This window comes from Pseudophryne corroboree, chromosome 4 (genome assembly GCF_028390025.1).
Source record: "Pseudophryne corroboree isolate aPseCor3 chromosome 4, aPseCor3.hap2, whole genome shotgun sequence".
Classification (NCBI taxonomy): Eukaryota; Metazoa; Chordata; class Amphibia; order Anura; family Myobatrachidae; genus Pseudophryne; species Pseudophryne corroboree.
In genome coordinates, this window is record NC_086447.1 from 338,221,940 (window position 1) to 338,241,465 (window position 19,526).

At 44.8% G+C, this 19,526-nt stretch overlaps 1 protein-coding gene across 1 annotated transcript in view; it reads right to left on the bottom strand.

Annotated features, from left to right (window-relative positions):
• Positions 1-917: 917 nt before the first annotated feature.
• The window catches only part of LOC134909505 (probable cation-transporting ATPase 13A4), a 332,428-nt gene continuing 313,819 nt past the window's right edge, over positions 918-19,526 (bottom strand). The window contains exon 30 of the mRNA XM_063916442.1: positions 918-1,436. Within this exon, the coding sequence (XP_063772512.1) occupies positions 1,176-1,436 (261 nt within the window). The 3' untranslated portion in view covers positions 918-1,175. The remainder of the gene's footprint in view (positions 1,437-19,526) is intronic.

Below are 19,526 nucleotides of genomic sequence, written 5' to 3' on the forward strand. Positions count from 1 at the left end.
GTTATATTTCAGCTGGAGAGCAAGAGGCTGCAAATCTTGGTACTATTATCCCCAACAACCACCCAGAGCTCAAAATAAACATCTGAAAACAAGGCCACCACCTTTCTATTAGATGTACAAAAATATATAGCATACTGTAGCTATCACTTATTCACACTGGGAGCAGCCATTTGTGGTCTGCTCCTTATGGTTATCAATATTCATGAGGATGTGACATAAAATGGCTGCACACACTGTGTGTTAGTGACAGGTGCTCTGTAGATGTCACTCAGATGATCATGTTTTAGATGTTTTGTTTTTTTAAAGTTAGGATTAGACACAACTTGGCTTCAGTGAGCTTACTCCAATATACGCCCAAAACATCTCTGCGCAATGGAACAAACAAATCAAACACTGCATGATATCTTCTGACAAACTCTCTACACTTAATTAGCAAACCTCCTGCAGGTCAAAGATATTTTTCAGGAATAGAAGAACTTGATTCTATGTTGAAAATAATTTTAACAGATGATTAGCGATCCTTCTCCAGGTCAAAGATATCTTTCAGGAACAGAAGAACTTGATCCTACTTTGAAAATCATTTTAACGGATGATTAGCGAACCTTCTCCAGGTCGAAGATATAATTCAGGAACAGAAGAACTTGATCCTGCTTTGAAATAATTTTAACAAATAATTACAGCATCTACAAAATGCCCACTGTTGTCGCTTAACTTAGTCATCTGGCTATCTCGGTGCAACCTTTTTGCTTAAACTGGATGAAAACAATATTGTGAGCTGTGAGGTGGTCAAAAATGTCTGGAAATGAGTGGAAGTGAATGTTATTGAGGTTAATAATACTGTAGGAACTAAAACAGGCCTAAATTCTTTTATTTTAGCTGTTTTTATGATTTTTTAAAAAAAAATTACAGATCCAAAACTAAAACTCGGAAAGGGCAGTATTAGCAATACCAATACAGATCCAAAACACAAAGGAAATACAGATCCAAAACACAAAGGAGATACACTTCCCTAGCTGTAGTATATATAAATATTATATTTGATGACAAGTATATTGAATGAACTTCAGCAAAGAGTATTTCTGATATTATTACAATGCTTAAAAGTATTCAGTTGTTACTGAATAACAGAATTAATCACAATCACATCAATTCTAAGTTTTTTGTAAACTTTGCAATCACATCATCGTTACAAATGTCTGTTCTGATGGAGATTCTTTTACATTACGTCGGGGTGTACAGTAAATTGGGTTACTGTACACAACAGCGTCACAGTCCTTTACAGGAACAGCCTGCATTGCATAGTCTGTTCTGCTCTGAAGAGGCCAATCTGTCTCTTTCTGTAATTTCCTTTGCAATTTTCTGTACTGACTTTTCGACTTGTAGTTAAATAGTCTCTTTATCCAGAGCCAGAGATTTCTGTTTTCAATGAACCCTTCCTAGAATAAAAGACACAGGGATAATTGTTAGGAAACTTTGCAGTGTAGTATTTTTACTATTACTGACCTTCTTTAACTTTTAAAGGTTTATTTACTAAGCAGCAGCTTGTAAATTCTGCCACATCCACATGGCCGTAATTTAAAATAGGATTTTAATTGCCTACCGGTAAATCCTTTTCTCGTAGTCCATAGAGGATACTGGGGTCCATTTAGTACCATGGTGTATAGACGGGTCCACTAGGAGCCATGGGCACTTAAAGAATTTGATATTGTCTGATGGCTCCTCCCTCTATGCCCCTCCTAGCAGACTCAGTCTGGGAAACTGTGCCCAAGGAGACGGACATACTTTGAGGGTAGGATAGATAAGGATAGTGGTGAGATTCCGAACCAGCACACACAAACCAGAGGAAAGCTATGCTAACCCAACATTAAACAGGAATAGCAACAGCTGATCCAACACTACTTAACCAAGTAACAGTGCAGGAAGATAGAAGCACTGGGCAGGCGCCCAGTATCTTCGACGGACTACGAGAAAAGGATTTACCGGTAAGTAATTAAAAAACTATTTTCTCTTATGTCCTAGAGGATACTGGGGTCCATTTAGTACCATGGGGATGTACCAAAGCTCCTGAACTGGATGGGAGAGTGCTGAGGTTCCTGCAGAACTGATTGACCAAACTGAAGGTCCTCAGAGGCCAAAGTATCAAACTTGTAGAACTTAGCAAACGTGTTCGAACCAGACCAAGTAGCTGCTCGGCAGAGCTGCAAAGCCAAGACACCCCGGGCAGCTGCCCAGGGAGAACCCACTGACCTAGTCGAGTGGGCCTGTACAGATTTTGGAACCAGCAAACCTGCCGTGGAATAAGCATGCTGGATAGTAAGCCTGATCCAGCGTGCAATGGACTGCTTTGAAGCAGGACATCCAATTTAATTGGGATCATAAAAAACAAACAGGGAGTCCGATTTCCTGTGACAAGCTATTCGCTTTACATACACCTTCAAGGCCCTCACAGCATCCAAGGACTTTGAAGTAGCAGAGGTGTCGGTGACAACCAGAACCACAATAGGTTGGTTGACGTGAAAAGCAGACACCACTTTAGGAAGAAATTGCTGACGAGTTCTGAGAGGAGCTCTGTCCTCATGGAAAATTAAATAGGTGCTTTTTTGAGACAAAGCCCCCAGTTCCGACACACGTCTTACCGAAGCCAAGTCCAACAGTGTGACTGTCTTCCACGTAAGATATTTTACGTCTACCTCCTGTAACGGTTCAAACCAGTCCAAGTGGAGGAACTGCAGCACCACATTGAGATCCCAAGGTGCCGTAGGAGGCACAAAGGGAGGTTGGATATGCAGAACACCTTTCAAGAACGTCTGGACCTCAGGGAGAGAAGCCAATTGTTTCTGAAAGAAATTGGACAAGGCCGAAAACTGGACTTTTATGGTTCCCATACATAGGCCCACATCCACACCTGCTTACAGAAAAAGCAGGAAATGTCCCAGATGAAATTCCTCCGCAGAATAATCTCTGCTCTCACACCAAGAGACGTATTTGTTCCAAATACGGTGGTAATGTTTAGACGTTACCCCCTTCCTGGCTTGGATCATAGTCAGGATCACCTTGTTAGGGATTCCTCTCCTGGCAGGAATTAGCCGATCAACTTCCATGCCGTCAAACGTAGCAGCGGTAAGTCCTGATAGACGAATGGGCCCTGTTGCAGAAGATCTTCACGAAGAGGTAGAGGCCACGGATCTTCGAGGAGCATCTCCAGAAGGTCTGCGTACCAGGCCCTTCTTGGACAGTCTGGAGCAATGAGTATTGCTTGAACCTTTTCCCTTTTTATTCTCTTAAGAATCCTTGGGATGAGAGGAAGTGGAGGAAACACGTACACCATCTGATAGACCCATGGAGTCGTCAGGGCGTATACCGCCATTGCCTCTGGGTCTCTCGACCTGGAACAATACCACTTGAGCTGCTTGTTGAGATAAGAGGCCATCATGTCAATCTGTGGATATCCCCATTGACATGTCAAGCACCTGAAAACTTCTGGGTGAAGGCCCCACACCCCCGGGTGCAGGACGTGTCTGCTGAGGAAGTCTGCTTCCCAGTTGTCTACTCCCATAATGAAGACCACTGACAATGCCACGGCGTGTTTTTCTGCCCAGAGGAGAATTCTGGACACCTCTGACATTGCTGCTCTGCTTTTCATTCTGCTCTGCCAGTTAATGTACATCACTGCCGTCACATTGTCCGACTGGACCTTAATGGCCTGATCTTGAAGCAGAGAGGAGATGTGCAGAAGGGCGTTGTATAAGGCCCTGAGTTCCAGAATGTTGATTGGAGTGATGACTTTCTGACTTGACCATCTTCCTTGAAACTGCACCCCCTGTGTGACTGCTCCCCAACCTCTAAGGCTTGCGACTGAAGTTAACAGAATCCAGTTCTGAATCCCGCACGTCTGACCCTCAACGAGGTGAGAAGTCTGTAGCCACCACAGAATGGAGATCCTGGCTTTTGGCGACAGACAGATCCTAACATAGAAACATAGAAACATAGAATTTGACGGCAAATAAGAACCACTTGGCCCATCTAGTCTGCCCCTCTTTTTTATCCTTTAGGCAATCTCAACCCTTTTTGAACCTTAATTCTTTGTAAGGATATTCATATGCCTAGCCCAAGCATGTTTAAATTGCTCGACAGTCTTAGCCTCTACCACCTCTGATGGGAGACTATTCCATTTATTCACTACCCTTTCTGTGAAGTAATTTCTCCTTAAATTTCCCCTGAACCTCCCCCCCTCCAGTCTCAGTGTATGTCCTCGAGTTCTAAGATTTCTCTTCCTTTGAAGAATGTTTCCCTCCTGAACTTTGTTAAGACCCTTGATATATTTGAAAGTTTCTATCATGTCCCCCCTTTCCCTTCTCTCCTCCAAACTATTCATATTAAGATCTTTTAGCCTTTACGGGCATGTTTTGTGCTGTAGGCCATGCACCAGGGACGTGCAGTCAGCGGAGGCAGGGGAGGCAGTGCCTCCCCTGTCATAATGATTACAATAATACAAAGAAGATACTAAACACTACTTTGTATTATTTTAATCATTTTTAACTGACACTGCAGCAAAATCTCTATGGGAGGCAGCGAGAGCGCTGCCTCCCAGTGACAGTAATAAAGTGTCTGAAGAGGGGGGCGGGCAGGGGGCGGGGCCAAATCGCGGGCTGGAAAAGCCAATTGAAATACTAGTGGAAAGCGGCACCACCACAATTGCCTCATTGACAGGGGCTGTGCCTTTAGCTCACATCAAGGCACACCCCTGTCAATAATTGGACAGCGGCAGGGGGTGGGCTAGAACGAACGGCAGCCCTCTTACCACCACTTCCTAGTTTGATGCACAACACAGCAGCAGCCAACGGATAGCATAATCATTCAAAAGAGCTGTTCACTCTCTCCACAATCCTGCAGTGAACTGGCTTGGCTTAGGTCGCGTCCTTTCCCTTATCTTTATTTTACCACCAGCTTCAGCTCTTTTGAATGATTGATTAGGCTGTCGTCGGCTAACGCTGTGTTGTGCACAGAACTCAGAAGTGGAGGGAGGACGGCTGCACTTGTCTGCTCACATGCACCAGAGGACTACAGAACAGGTGATTGCAGGGTTGCTAGGAGCAAAAAACACGTATTGCCCTATAGGTTACTTCTTTACCCTGCACATTGAGGGTACCTATCTATCTATCTATCTATCTATCTATCTATCTATCTATCTATCTATCTATCTATCTATCTATCTATCTATCTATCTATCCTGTCTGTCTGCCACAATGTGTAAAAAGGGGGACGGCTGCCTTAATGTATAAAAAGGGGACGCTGTCTGCCGTAGTGTGTAAAATGGGGACGCTGTCTGTCGTAATGTGTAAAAAAGGGGGACCGGCTGCCTTAATGTATAAAAAGGGGATGCTGTCTGCCGTAATGTGTAAAAAGGGGGACGTGGTCTGCCGTTATGTGTAAAAGGGGGACGCTGTCTGCCGTTATGTGTAAAAAGGGGGACGCTGTCTGCCGTTATGTGTAAAAATGGGACGCTGTCTGCCGTTATGTGTTAAAAGGGAACGCTGTCTGCCGTTATGTGTAAAAAAGGGGATGCTGTCTGCCGTACTGTGTAAAAAGGGGACGCTGTCTGCCGTAATGTGTAAAAAAAAGGGGGACTGTCTGCTGTAATGTGTAAAAAAGGTACGCTGTCTGCCGTAATGTGTTAAAAAGGGGACGCTGTCTGCCGTTATGTGTAAAAATGAGACGCTGTCTGCCGTTATGTGTAAAAAGGGGACGCTGTCTGCCGTTATGTGTAAAAAGGGGACGCTGTCTGCCGTTATGTGTAAAAAAGGGGATGCTGTCTGCCGTACTGTGTAAAAAGGGGACGCTGTCTGCCGTAATGTGTAAAAAAAAAGGGGGACTGTCTGCTGTAATGTGTAAAAAAGGTACGCTGTCTGCCGTAATGTCTAAAAAGGAGACGCTGTCTGCCGTAATGTGTAAAAAGAGGAATCTGTCCGCCGTAATGTGTAAAAGGGGCTCTACCTGGTGTAGTGGTGCTACTGTGCGGCATAATTTGAATAATGGAGACTACTGTGCACCGTTATATGAATTGGTATTATTTTGTGGCCACGCCCCTATATTTTTTGCGCGCGCCTGCGGCGCGCACTGCCCCTGTTTTGCATAGAGGGGTGGGGGTCTCCAATGCCATTTCTTGCACACACCACTAAAATGTCTAGTTACGGCACTGTTGCTAGGTATCCATTTCCCTGGGGTACAATGGTACTGTGTCTCTTTACATTGAAGTGGGTGATAGTGATATATCCATCTACTGCTGCAAGTACAGTAAGTGCAGGGACATGTGAACAAATTGTACAGAGGGTGCAATAAATGAAACAATAGTAGATGCAGATTAATATAATACTTTAGGATGATGGCCTTTTTTTTTAATTGCCAAGACCCTAAAAGAGTCATAAAAATTAAACATTACTATTAATGCCCCATTAATTCCACAAATAGTGCTGTCATTCTGTCATGGTTTTATATTTATTGCACATGGTTTTTTTTTATAGCTCCTGCACAAGCCAGGCACTGATTCCGGGGCAAGGGCAGAGGGTTAGCTGCTGCAAGTTCAGCTTGTAGAGCATTTGCAGCCATGTGGAGGCAGGGTGGCTTCATGTATTCAGAGTTGCATTCTTCACAATTGAATTGCGATCACATCGGTGCCCGCCATTAGCATGTTGGGTGGCCTTGACCTGTGCTGGGCGGCCCCCAGCATTGAAGTGATAGCAGTTGCAGTATTGCTATTTTAGCAAAACTGCAACAATGCTGAATAAGGCCCCTAGTATAACACCTCCTGTCATAGCTTCTAGGAAACCTCTGGCTGTAACGGAAAATAACTTCCCCATCGCTGTTTATATACATGTGCTGCTGCTCAGTTTAGCCAGTGCCTCCCCAGCCATTTACCTCACCGCACGTCACTGCCATGCACCATTTTAGTTGCCCTTCTTTGTACACACTAATGTATTTATATCCTTCTGGAGATATGGTCTCCAGAACTGGACACAGTATTCCAGATGGGGCCGCACCAATGACCTATACAGTGGCATTATCACTTCTTTTTTCCTACTATTGATTCCTCTCCCTATGCAACCAAGCATCTGACTTGCCTTTCTCATTGCTTTGTTGCATTGCTTTCCTGCCTTCAAGTCACTTGAAATAGTGACTCCTAAATCCCTTTCCTCCTCAGTAGTTTCCATTATAGTACCCTTGATACTATATTTAGCCTTTGGGTTTTTAAGACCCAAGTGCATGATTTTGCATTTTTTAGCATTAAACTGTAGTTGCCACGTTCTTGACCATTTCTCAAGCCTACCTAGATCATCAATCATTTGTTTTACCCCTCCCGGTTGTCTACCCTGTTGCATATCTTTGTATCATCTGCAAAAAGGCATACCTTCCCTTCAATACCATCTGCAATGTCACCAACAAAGATATTAAAGAGAACTGGACCAAGTACAAATCCCTGGGGTACTCCACTGGTAACATTTCCCTCCATAGATTGCACTGTATTAACTACAACTGTCTGTTTTCTATCCTGCAACCAGGTTCTTATCCATTTAACTGTTTTATAATCCACACCCACACTTTCAAGTTTATTTAGCAGTCTGCGATGTGGGACAGTGTCAAATGCCTTACTAAAGTCTAGATATGCAACATCCACAGCTTTCCCCGTGATCTATTATTTTCGTCACAGAGTCAAAAAAGTCAATAAGATTTGTTTGGCATGATCTCCCACCAGTAAATCCATGCTGTTTTGGATCCTGTAAGTGGTTTGATTTAAAATATTCCACAACTCTTTCTTTTAATAGTTTTTCCATTACTTTCCCTACTACTGATGTAAGGCTTACTGGTCTGTAGTTACTTGCTTCTTCCTTGCTTCCACTTTTGTGCAGTGGAACTACATTTGCTCTTTTCCAGTTCTCTGGAATAGCACCTGTATTAAGTGACTGATTAAATAATTCTGTTACACATCTTTTAGCTCTTGAGTATCTTTGGGTGTATCCCATCTGGTCCCATTGATTTATCCACTTTTAGTTGTAAAAGTTCTGTTAGGACCTTCTCCTCTGTAAATGTACTTTCATCTACCTTATTTTTATGAATGTCCTTGCAACTTAACTGTGGCCCCATACCTTCTTCTGTAGTAAATACTGAGCAAAAATAATTATTTAGGTGATCTGCTATTGCCTTGTCTCCCTCCACCAAATGCTCACTCTCTGTCTTAAGTCTTATTATTCCTCCATTTGATTTTCTCCTTTCACTTATATACTTAAAAAAAGTTTTGCCCCCTTTATCTACTAACTGGGCCATTTTCTCCTCTGGTGCATGTGAAGAAGTGATCCATACCATTTGTCCAACAGATCGAGCTGGAAGGGTCTTGCATGAAATCTTCCATATTGAATAGTATATCGTAATAGGCCACCATTTTCCCCATAAGGCGAATGCAAAGATGCACCGATATCCGGGTTGGCTTCAGGACATCCCGATTCATCTACTGGATTACAAATGCCTTTTCCAACGGAAGGAATACTTTCTTGACTCCGTGTCCAGTATATTCCCAGGAATGGGAGCCTCTGTGTTGGCACTAGGTGAGATTTCAGAAGGTTCAGAATCCACCCGTGATCCTGGAGAAGTTTGGTTGAGAGACCAATGCTGTCCAGCAACCTTTCCCTGGACGGTGCCTTTATCAGGAGATCGTCCAGGTTCGGAATTATGTTCACTCCCTGTTTTTGGAGTAGAAACATAATTTCTGCCATAACTTTGGTGAACACCCTTGGTGTAGTGGAGAGACCAAATGGCAGGGCCTGGAACTGGTAGTGACAGTCCTGTAGTGCAAACCGTAGACAAGCCTGATGAGGTGTCCAGATCGGAATGTGAAGGTACGCATCCTTGATATCCAGAGACACTAGGAATTCCCCATCCTCCAGACCTGAGATCACAGCTATCAGAGACTCCAGCTTGAATTTGAACACTTGTAAGTACGGGTTCAACAACTTGTGGTTCAGAATCGGAAAAGGAATCTGACCCCTCAATAAGGTTACCCGACCATTTAACAATGGCTTTTGTGATCCACGCACATGTTAAATAGTGGGTCTCTGGGCCACCCCAGCAGCTGTGTACAATGATTTGAGTGTAGTCTCAATTTGCCGATCAGCCGTGTCTTTTAGGGAGGCTGCTCCAGGAACAGGCAATACAATTTTCCGTGATAGCCTAGAGACTGATGCGTCCACTAACGGTGGATTTTCCTATTTCTTCCTATACTCCAGAGGAAAAGGAAAAGATGAGAGCAAACTCTTAAGGATTTAAAATTTCTTATCAGAATTAACCCACGGTTCTTCAAAGAGGGTATTCAGTTCCTTTGACACAGGAAAAGTGACTGAGGATTTCTTTTTTTACATTAAAATAAGATTCCTCACACTCCTCTGACACCATATCAGGAATATGTAAAACATCTCTGATAGCCTCTATCAGACCCTCTATTCCCTGTGACAGAGCCACATCACCACCCTCCAGGGGTGTCTCTAGAGAGAAGGGGACGCGTGTGCAGACTCCGTGTGTTACCGTCACGCTGCTGATAGCGCTCTCAGCGCTCTAGACTCTGGCAAAGTGCTAGAGTCTACGGCGCATGCGCAGGACTACGAAAAATGGCCACCGCTCCATTTTTCCGGAGTCCTGCACATGCACTGCAGACTTTGGCACTGTGCCAAAGTCTCTAGTGGTCAGTGCGCTAGCAGCGGTGCGATGGCTACAGTAAAGGAGGGGGCCCACACACAGTCAGCGATGGACTCCGGAAAGGTAAGTATAGGAGAAATGGGTGCAGTGTGGCTCCCCCGGGACTCAGGGGTCCACGTGCACCGCACACACTGCACCCATTATAGAAACGCCAATGCCCCACCCACATCCACCTCACCCTCCTCCATGTCTGACCCGTCAGCATCAGAGTCAGACTGCGGGATATGGGCCAGAGATCGTTTTTGCGGACAAATGGGAGGGGATTGAGATGCTGTTTTGGGGACTGAGTCTCTGTTCATCAATTCATCCACAGTTTGTCTTAAGTATTGAGTCTCTTTCTCATTGCGGGACAATTTTCGTAGAAATATTGGAGATCATTCCTTTAAGGGAATTAACCCACTCCGGTTCAGTCCTGCTATTTTTGGACGGTGCACTGCCCTGAGTACCCAGTAGTGAGCCCCCTGGTGAAGTGAAACACTTCGCTGTACAAGAAATACACTCTTTGCCTGATATAATGTAAATGTGACAGCACACACATGCACAGGAAAAGGTTAAGCACAATTAACCCACAAAAAGCCCTTCAGGGAGACACAGAGTAGTTCGGAGCAAGCCCCCACCGCGCCCTTATCGCTAATGCCAAGCCTAGCTGGGTCGCAGACTAAGTACCCTGATAGGGGACTTAGTATACCAAAAATTGCTCCCCCCTTGCTATGACCCCCTGGTACCACTGAGGTTATTTGGAGTCACACTGGTGGAACTACGCGTCCCTTTCAGTCAGCGTCTGTGTCCATTGCAGAGGGAAAATGGCGCTGGTGAGCTGCTGGATCCTCCCATAGTAAAGCCCCGCCCCTTCAATGGCGCGCGGTCTTCCCGCTTTTTTATACTCGCTGAGGAATTTGGTGCTTAAAATGGAGAGAAAACCGTTTTAAGGCTGTTTTTTGCCAGTGTGGGTACTGTGTACTGAGACGCAGCTGTTTACTGTACCCTCATGCCGCCATAATGGCCAGCGCCCCACTAACTGGGACGAGGGCTTAGTGCTCACCACTCTTCTTTCTTCTGGATCTGTTAGAGGTGACGGCGTGCCATGGGAATGTACGCTCGCCATGGTGGGGCTTGCGAATAGTTCCCTCAGGAGCTCAGTGTCCTGTCAGCGGGGAACGGGACCATTAACCCTTCAAGAGGTGGGCCATTCCCCCCCTAAGTCCCACGAAGCAGGCAGGCTGGTGCCATTCAGACCTGCCTGAAAATAACAAACAGAAAAATAAATGCATAAAACTCTTCAGGAGCTTCCATAAGCGTGACCGGCTCCTCTGGGCACATTTTCTAAACTAAGTATAGTAGGAGGAGCATAGGAGGAGAAGCCAGCCCACACTATCAAATTCTTAAAGTGCCCATGGCTCCTAATGGACCCGTCTATACCTCATGGTACTAAATGGACCCCAGTATCCTCTAGGAAGTAAGAGAAAGGGGCAATGACCCTTTTAAATTTTAGCCTTAAACACATCGGAAAGCAACAGCTTTTACATACCATCGCTTAGTAAATAAACCCTTTACTGTACATTTTCTGAACACTTAATAATGACTGGCCAATTTTGGCATCAATATAAAAAACAAACCACTCCCCTCCCCCCATCTTTTATGAGTTCCTCTAAGATATTTATCACAGTAACTTTACATTCATCCCCAACTCAAATGTCTAATTTTTGTAAAGATAACAATGACCTTACACAACAAAAGGCTCAAATTCAAAGAAAGCATTCCAGTTACTTCAGTAGAATATGTCTGTAATTTTAATAAAGGACTTGGACAAAATGTTGTCCTTAAACTGCAGGTGAATTTAGGTTTGCATGTCAGTTTAGCAGTTACCTACTCAACCCTGAAACAGCGTATAAAGGAAATGAGCTCCCGTCTCCTCTTTTTCTCACAAATGTCTATTTTTCCTTCCAAATGTTCTCTCCTTTTGGTATGTTCTTAATATAAGTTATACTCTTAATTTGAGAGTAGGAGAAAGAGAGAAAGCCAGCACATGTTCCTATTGGTGAAATCCAAATGGACCAGCATGACGTGAATTTGATATAGGATGGAAAGCTCAAATTATTAAGCCCTGCAAGATAAATCTATGAAATCGGGTGTGGATCATTAGGTCGACAGTGTCTAGGTCGACAATGTTTAGGTCGACCACTATAGGTCGACAGTCACTAGCTCAACAGGGTTGGAAGGTCAACAGGGTTTCTAGGTCAACGGGTCAAAAGGTCAACATGAGGTTGTTGTTTTGTTGTGTCGTTTTCTTCGTAGAGTGACCGGGAACCCCAACAAGTGCACCGTGTCCCCTCGCATGGCTCGCTTCACTCGACATGCTTTGGGCAGATTACCGTTCCAATCGTAGTCCACGCCGATGGTTAAGTATGAAAAATTAAAAAAAAAGAAAAAAAATGTGAAAAACTCATGTTGACCTTTTGACCTAGCACATGTCGACCTTCCAACCCTTTTGACCTAGTGACTGTCGACCTATAGTGGTCGACCTAAACATTGTCGACCTAGACAGTGTCGATCTTCAGACCGCATCCCATGAAATCACGTGCAATGCCCACGTATGTATGTTTACCAATCTTCAATCTGTACAGAGCAGAAATGTTTTATCAGATGAGGGAGCTCATATGCGGTCTACGTGCAGGTCCCCTCGCACTGGCGCATGTGCTGAGAAGACTCTAGCACTGTGCCAATGTCTTATTGCGCATGCATCTAATTCTGGGAAACTATCACCAGTGATATCTGCAGAGCTGGTAAAAAGGCAAGTGGGTACAGGGTGAGCTGTGTGAACCCCCCTTGACTCTTGTAACACCTGGCAGATGTAGTTTTATTAAGTAGCCCAGCAGGGAAGAGTGCTGACCATCCCACAATAATGCTAATTGCAGTGCTCAAGTCTTAGGGGCCTATTTATTAACATTATTTTTACTAAAATAATGTGAAAAAGTATGTTTTCACACCCTACATTATTTTAGTACTATTGAATGTATTAAAGGGTATTTAGAGAAGTTTTCGTGAAAAACTGCCCCAAACCCTTTAATTGTAATTTTTTTTAGTAACCCACATCGCATTTCCCATACTTACTGTACAATGGGAAATGCCGAATTTAGTAAAAAAAAAAAGTGGACATTTTTTTTCAGTATGCCCTGTGATATTGCCAGCTCAGGCAGGTGAAATCACAGGGAAGCACTGCGATCTGCAGCCTTTTGCCCAGCTTTCTCTGCCCATTAGCAGAAAAAGCTGTGCAGGACCCGGCTGGTGTGATCAGCTCTGTGTTGGACACACAAGCTGATCACCTTTAAAAAAAAAATTCAAAAAATCATACTTACCAGTGCCAAAAGCCAGGGATCGGTGCTCCCGTGAGCACTGCCGGGCACTGGGGATCCTCCATGTGCTGCGCTGTGACCCCTGTGCAGTAAAGTGACGCTGCAAAGTGACAGCTCACTTAACCGAACCGGAGGTCATAGCACAGAAGCAGGACCCAGCACCCGACAGCCTCCTGGAGCAGCGGACACTGGCTCCTGGGACTGGTATATATAAATCTGTCGAATGCTCTTTTGTGGTGCGGTCGTACCAGCGGGGGGGACCCGGCAGCGGTGGTAGTGATGGAATGCAGCACATGCGCAACAGGACATGGGGGATGCAGGGCATACTCTACCCCAGGCCCCCATTTGTCATGGGACCCTCTGGCCAGAAAACACTGATATCATGATCTTTCCCTCATAAGCTGAAGTAGAACCAGCAGACAGAATGCGAGCAGGACCATATGAGGTGCAGGCTTAGACACAGGAATATCATCTTTTATGAGCTACCGACAGAGCTTTCTAACCAGAGAGCTAGGAGGGTGGAGAGAGCTGTAAGTGACACAGGAATCCCAGCTTTTCCTCCTTCCTGCCTGGGTAAACTGTTATGCGACTAAACCATATGGGCCTAGAGATAGAGACACACACACAGAGTCCTCCTTAGTCCTGTACCAGTGTGTAAGTAGTACAGAGGCTGCTGCTATTCTTGCATGTGACAAGATAAATGATTTTATTTTTCTATGTACAATTTAAGATTAAGTTGTCTTTGTTCCACTACAAGAAAAGTTTATAAAATAGTTGTCTTTTAATTAGGTGGAGCTATAAACAGTACCAAGGCATTATTAAACTATAAATTAAAACTAGAGATGAGCGGGTTTGGTTCGTCAAGATCCGAATCCCCCGAACTTCACCTATTTTACACGGGTCCGAGGCAGCCTCAGATCTTCCCGCCTTGCTCGGTTAACCCGAACGCGGCCGAACGTCATCATCCCGCTGTCGGATTCTCGCGAGATTCGTATTCTATATAAATAGCCGCGTGTCGCCGCCATTTTCACTCGTGCATTGGAGATTGAACGGCGAGGACGTGGCTACGTTCTCTGTCTAAAAAGCTCCATATCTGTGCTCAGTGCGCTGCAAATATCTGTTCTCAGTGTGCTGCAAATATCTGTGCTCAGTGTGCTGCAAATATCTATGTTCTCTGCCTGAAAAGCTCCATATCTGTGCTCAGTGTGCTGCAAATATCTGTGCTCAGTGTGCTGCATTTTGGTGACCAACAGTATATAGTTGTACAGTACAGTAGGCCATTGCTGTATCTTGCAGCTCCGTGTCACTGCAAGTATCCATTCCATATTTGTGCTGCATTTTTGTGAGCAGTATATATAGTAGTACAGTGCAGCATTTTGGTGACCAGCAGTGTATAGTTGTACAGTACAGTAGGCCATTGCTGTATCGTGCAGATCCGTGTCACTGCAAGTATCCATTCCATATCTGTGCTGCCTTTTTGTGAGCAGTATATATAGTAGTACAGTGCAACATTTTTGGTGACCAACAGTATATAGTTGTACAGTACAGAAGGCCTTTGCTGTATCTTGCAGCTCTGTGTCACTGCAAGAATCCATTCTATATCTGTGCTACATTTTTGTGAGCAGTATATATAGTAGTACAGTGCAGCATTTTGGTGACCAACAGTATATAGTTGTACAGTACAGTAGGCCATTGCTGTATCTTGCAGCTCCGTGTCACTGCAAGTATCCATTCCATATCTGTGCTGCATTTTTGTGAGCAGTATATATAGTAGTACAGTGCAGCATTTTGGTGACCATCAGTATATAGATGTAGAGTACAGTAGGCCATTGCTATTGATATAATAATATTACTGGCATATAATTCCACACATTAAAAAATTGAGAACAAAAATGTGGAGGTGAAATAGGGAAAGATCAAGATCCACTTCCACCTAGGGCTGAAGCTGCTGCCACTAGTCATGGCAGAGACGATTCAATGCCATCAACGTCGTCTGCCAAGGCCGATGCCCAATGTCATAGTAGAGAGCATGTAAAATCCAAAAAACAAAAGTTCAGTAAAATGACCCAAAAATCTAAATTAAAAGCGTCTGAGGAGAAACGTAAACTTGCCAATATGCCATTACGACACGGAGTGGCAAGGAACGGCTGAGGCCCTGGCCTATGTTCATGGCTAGTGGTTCAGCTTCACATGAGGATGGAAGCACTCATCCTCGCGCTAGAAAACTGAAAAGAGTTAAGATGGCAAAAGCACAGCAAAGAACTGTGCGTTCTTCTAAATCACAAATCCCCAAGGAGAGTCCAATTGTGTCGGTTGCGATGCCTGACCTTCCCAACACTGGATGGGAAGAGGTGGCTCCTTCCACCATTTGCACGCCCCCTGCAAGTGCTGGAAGGAGCACCCACAGTCCAGTTCCTGATAGTCAAATTGAAGATGTCACTGTTGAAGTACACCAAGATGAGGATATGGGTGGTGCTGGCACTGAGGAGGAAACTGATGAGGAGGATTCTGATGGTGAGGTGGTTTGTTTAAGTCAGGCACCCTGGGAAACACCTGTTGTCCGTGGGATTTATAAGGCCATTGACATGCCTGGTCAAAATACCAAAAAAATCACCTCTTCGGTGTGGAATTGTTTCAACAGAAATGCGGACAACTGGTGTCAAGCCGTGTGTTGCCTTTGTCAAGCTGTAATAAGTAGGAGTAAGGACGTTAACCACCTAGGAACATCCTCCCGTATACGTCACCTGGAGCACATTCATCAGAAGTCATTGACAAGTTCAAAAACTTTGGGTGACAGCGGAAGCAGTCCACTGACAACTAAATCCCTTCTTCCTCTTGTACCCAAGCAGTGCAAACCAAACCACCAACTCCCTCAGTGTCAATTTCCTCCTTAGACAGGAACGCCAATAGTCCTGCAGGCCATGTCACTGGCAAGTCTGATGAGTCCTCTCCTGACTGGGATTCCTCCAATGGATCCTTCAGTGTAACTCCTACTGCTGCTGGCGCTGATGTTGTTGCTGCTGGGAGTCTATCATCATCCCAGAGGGGAAGTCGGAAGACCACTTGTACTACTTCCAGTAAGCAATTGACTGTCCAACAGTCCTTTGCGAGGAAGATGAAATATCACAGCAGTCATCCTGATGCAAAGCGGATAACTCAGGCCTTGGCAGCTGTGTTGGTGTTAGACGTGCGTCCGGTATCCGGCGTTAGTTCACAGGGACTTAGAGAATTTCTTGAGGTAGTGTGTCCCCGGTACCAAATACCATCTAGGTTCAACTTCTCTAGGCAGGCGATACCGAGAATGTACACAGATGTCAGAAAAAGACTCACCAGTGTCCTAAAAAATGCAGTTGTACCCAATGTCCACTTAACCACGGACATGTGGACAAGTGGAGCAGGGCAGACTCAGTACTATATGACTGTGACAGCCCACTCGGTAGATGTATTGCCTCCCGCAGCAAGAACAGCAGCAGTGGCACCAGTAGCAGCATCTCGCAAACGCCAAATTGTTCCTAGGCAGGCTACGCTTTGCATCACAGCTTTCCATAAGAGGCACACAGCTGACAACCTCTTACGGAAACTGAGGAACATCATCGCAGATTGGCTTACCCCAATTGGACTCTCCTGGGGATTTGTGGCATCGTACAACGCCACCAATATTGTGCGTGCATTACATGTGGGAAAATTCCAGCACGTCCCATGCACATACATTGAATTTTTTTAAAAACGACAGGGTCGTGCAAGAGATGCTGTCGGTGTCCCGAACAATTACGGGCCACTTTTCGGCATTCAGCCACCGTGTGCCGAAGACTGGAGCACCAGCAAACACTCCTGAACCTGCCCCGCCATCATCTGAAGCAAGAGGTGGTAACGAGGTGGAATTCAACCCTCTATATGCTTCAGAGGATGGAGGAGCAGCAAAAGGCCATTCAAGCCTATACATCTGCCTACGATATAGTCAAAGGAGGGGGAATGCACCTGACTCAAGCGCAGTGGAGAATGATTTCAACGTTGTGCAAGGTTCTGCAACCCTTTGAACTTGCCACACGTGAAGTCAGTTCAGACACTGCCAGCCTGAGTCAGGTCATTCCCCTCATCAGGCTTTTGCAGAAGAAGCTGGAGAGATTGAAGGAGGAGCTAAAACAGAGCGATTCCGCTAGGCATTTGGGACTTGTGGATGGAGCCCTTAATTCGCTTAACCAGGATTCACGGGTGGTCAATCTGTTGAAATCAGAGCACTACATTTTGGCCACCGTGCTCGATCCTAGGTTTAAAGCCTACGTTGTATCTCTCTTTCCGGCAGACACAAGTCTGCAGATGTTCAAAGACCTGCTGGTGAGACACTTGTCAACGCAAGCGGAACGTGACCCGTCAACAGCTCCTCCTTCACATTCTCCCGCAACTGGGGCTGCGAGGAAAAGGCTAAGAATTCCGAGCCTACCCGCTGGCGGTGATGCAGGGCAGTCTGGAGTGAGTGCTGACATCTGGTCCGGACTGAAGGACCTGCCAACGATTACTAACATGTCGTCTACTGTCACTGCATATGATTCTGTCACCTTTGAAAGAATGGTGGAGGATTATATGAGTGACAGTATCCAAGTAGGCACGTCAGACAGTCCGTACAGATACTGGCAGGAAAAAGAGGCAATTTGGAGGCCCTTACAGAAACTGGCTTTATTTTACCTACGTTGCCCCCCTCCAGTGTGTACTCCGAAAGAGTGTTTAGTGCAGCCGTTCACCTTGTCAGCAATCGGCGTACGAGTTTACTTCCAGAAAATGTGGAGATGATGTTCATCAAAATGAATTATAATCAATTCCTCCGTGGAGACATTCACCATCAATTGCCTCCAGAAAGTAAACAGGGACCTGAGATGGTGGATTCCAGTGGGGACGAATTAATACTCTGTGAGGAGGGGGATGTACACACAGTAAAAGGGGTGAGGAATCGGAGGATGATGATGAGGTGGACATCTTGCCTCTGTAGAGCCAGTTTGAGCAAGGAGAGATTGATTGCTTCTTTTTTTGGTGGGGGCCCAAACCAACCAGTCATTTCAGCCACAGTCGTGTGGCAGACCCGGTGGCTGAAATGATGGGTTTGTTAAAGTGTGCATGTCCTCTATACAACATAAGGTGAGGTGTTCAGAATAGACTGTAAATGAGTGGAAATTATGGTTATTGAGGTTAATAATACTATAGGATCAAAATGACCCCCAAATTCTATGATTTAAGCTGTTTTTGAGGGGTTTTTGAAAAAAAAACACCCAAATCCAAAACACACCCGAATCCGACAAAAAAATTTCAGGGAGGTTTTGCCAAAACGCGTCCGATTCCAAAACATGGCCGCGGAACCGAATCCAAAACCAAAACACAAAACCCGAAAAATTTCCGGTGTACAGCTCTAGTTAAAACTAATATACACCATTGGTTTAAATTGAATATACACAATCTATACCTCCCACCATGAGCCATTCCGTGAGGGACAAAATGCTCTCTCTACCTGGACTTCCTTCTTAATTTATGATTGCAGTCACCTGTGTTGAAATACCTTTCTTAACAATTATGTATAAATAAAATATATTAAGTGGGAAGTCCAGGTAGATAGAATTTTGTCCTTCCTGGAATGGGACATGTTGGGAAGTATGCACAATTTAATATACATCCTCCACCGTCCACAGGGGCCCCCTATCTTAAGTGTCCCAGGCACCCCCAAGGTTTAATCGAGCCCTGTACCACGATGATGCTGCGGAGAGGCATCGCAGGGACATATATATCCATGCAATGTACTCAATTATCGCATTGCGAGTTTGGGTGATTTTATTACACAGCATCCGCATCATCGGATGTGGATGGTAATAAATCGGCCCCTTAGTGTGCTAGACTGTAAGCTCACTTGGGTAGGAAACTAGTTATTTTCTTTATATTATTTAGCTTATTAATAGACATGCTCTTACATATACAGTATTAATGCTAATACATATATTAATGACTAATACCCCTATCATACATGCATCTAAATCCCAGGGTTTTGCACATGAACGCGCATCAACCCAGGATTCCTGCATGTGTGAATGCAAATTACTTGGGACCAGTGGTGTAAGTAGAATTTTTTTCTAAGTGGCACTGATAGTAAAACTGGGCATGGCCACGTGTCATGGGGGAGGGGGGGGGGGGCTTACACAAAACTAGTGGAGTGGCTACATGACAATAGGGGCATGGCCACATTATGCCACACACGTAATGCCCCGTAGACATTATGCCAAACACCGTAATGCCCATTAGACATTATGCCACACACGTAATGCTTATTGCACATTATGCCACACACTGTAATGACCATTACACATTATGCCACACTGTAACACCCATTACACATTATAACACACACCGTAATGCCATTACACAATATGCCACACACCGTAATGCCTATTACAT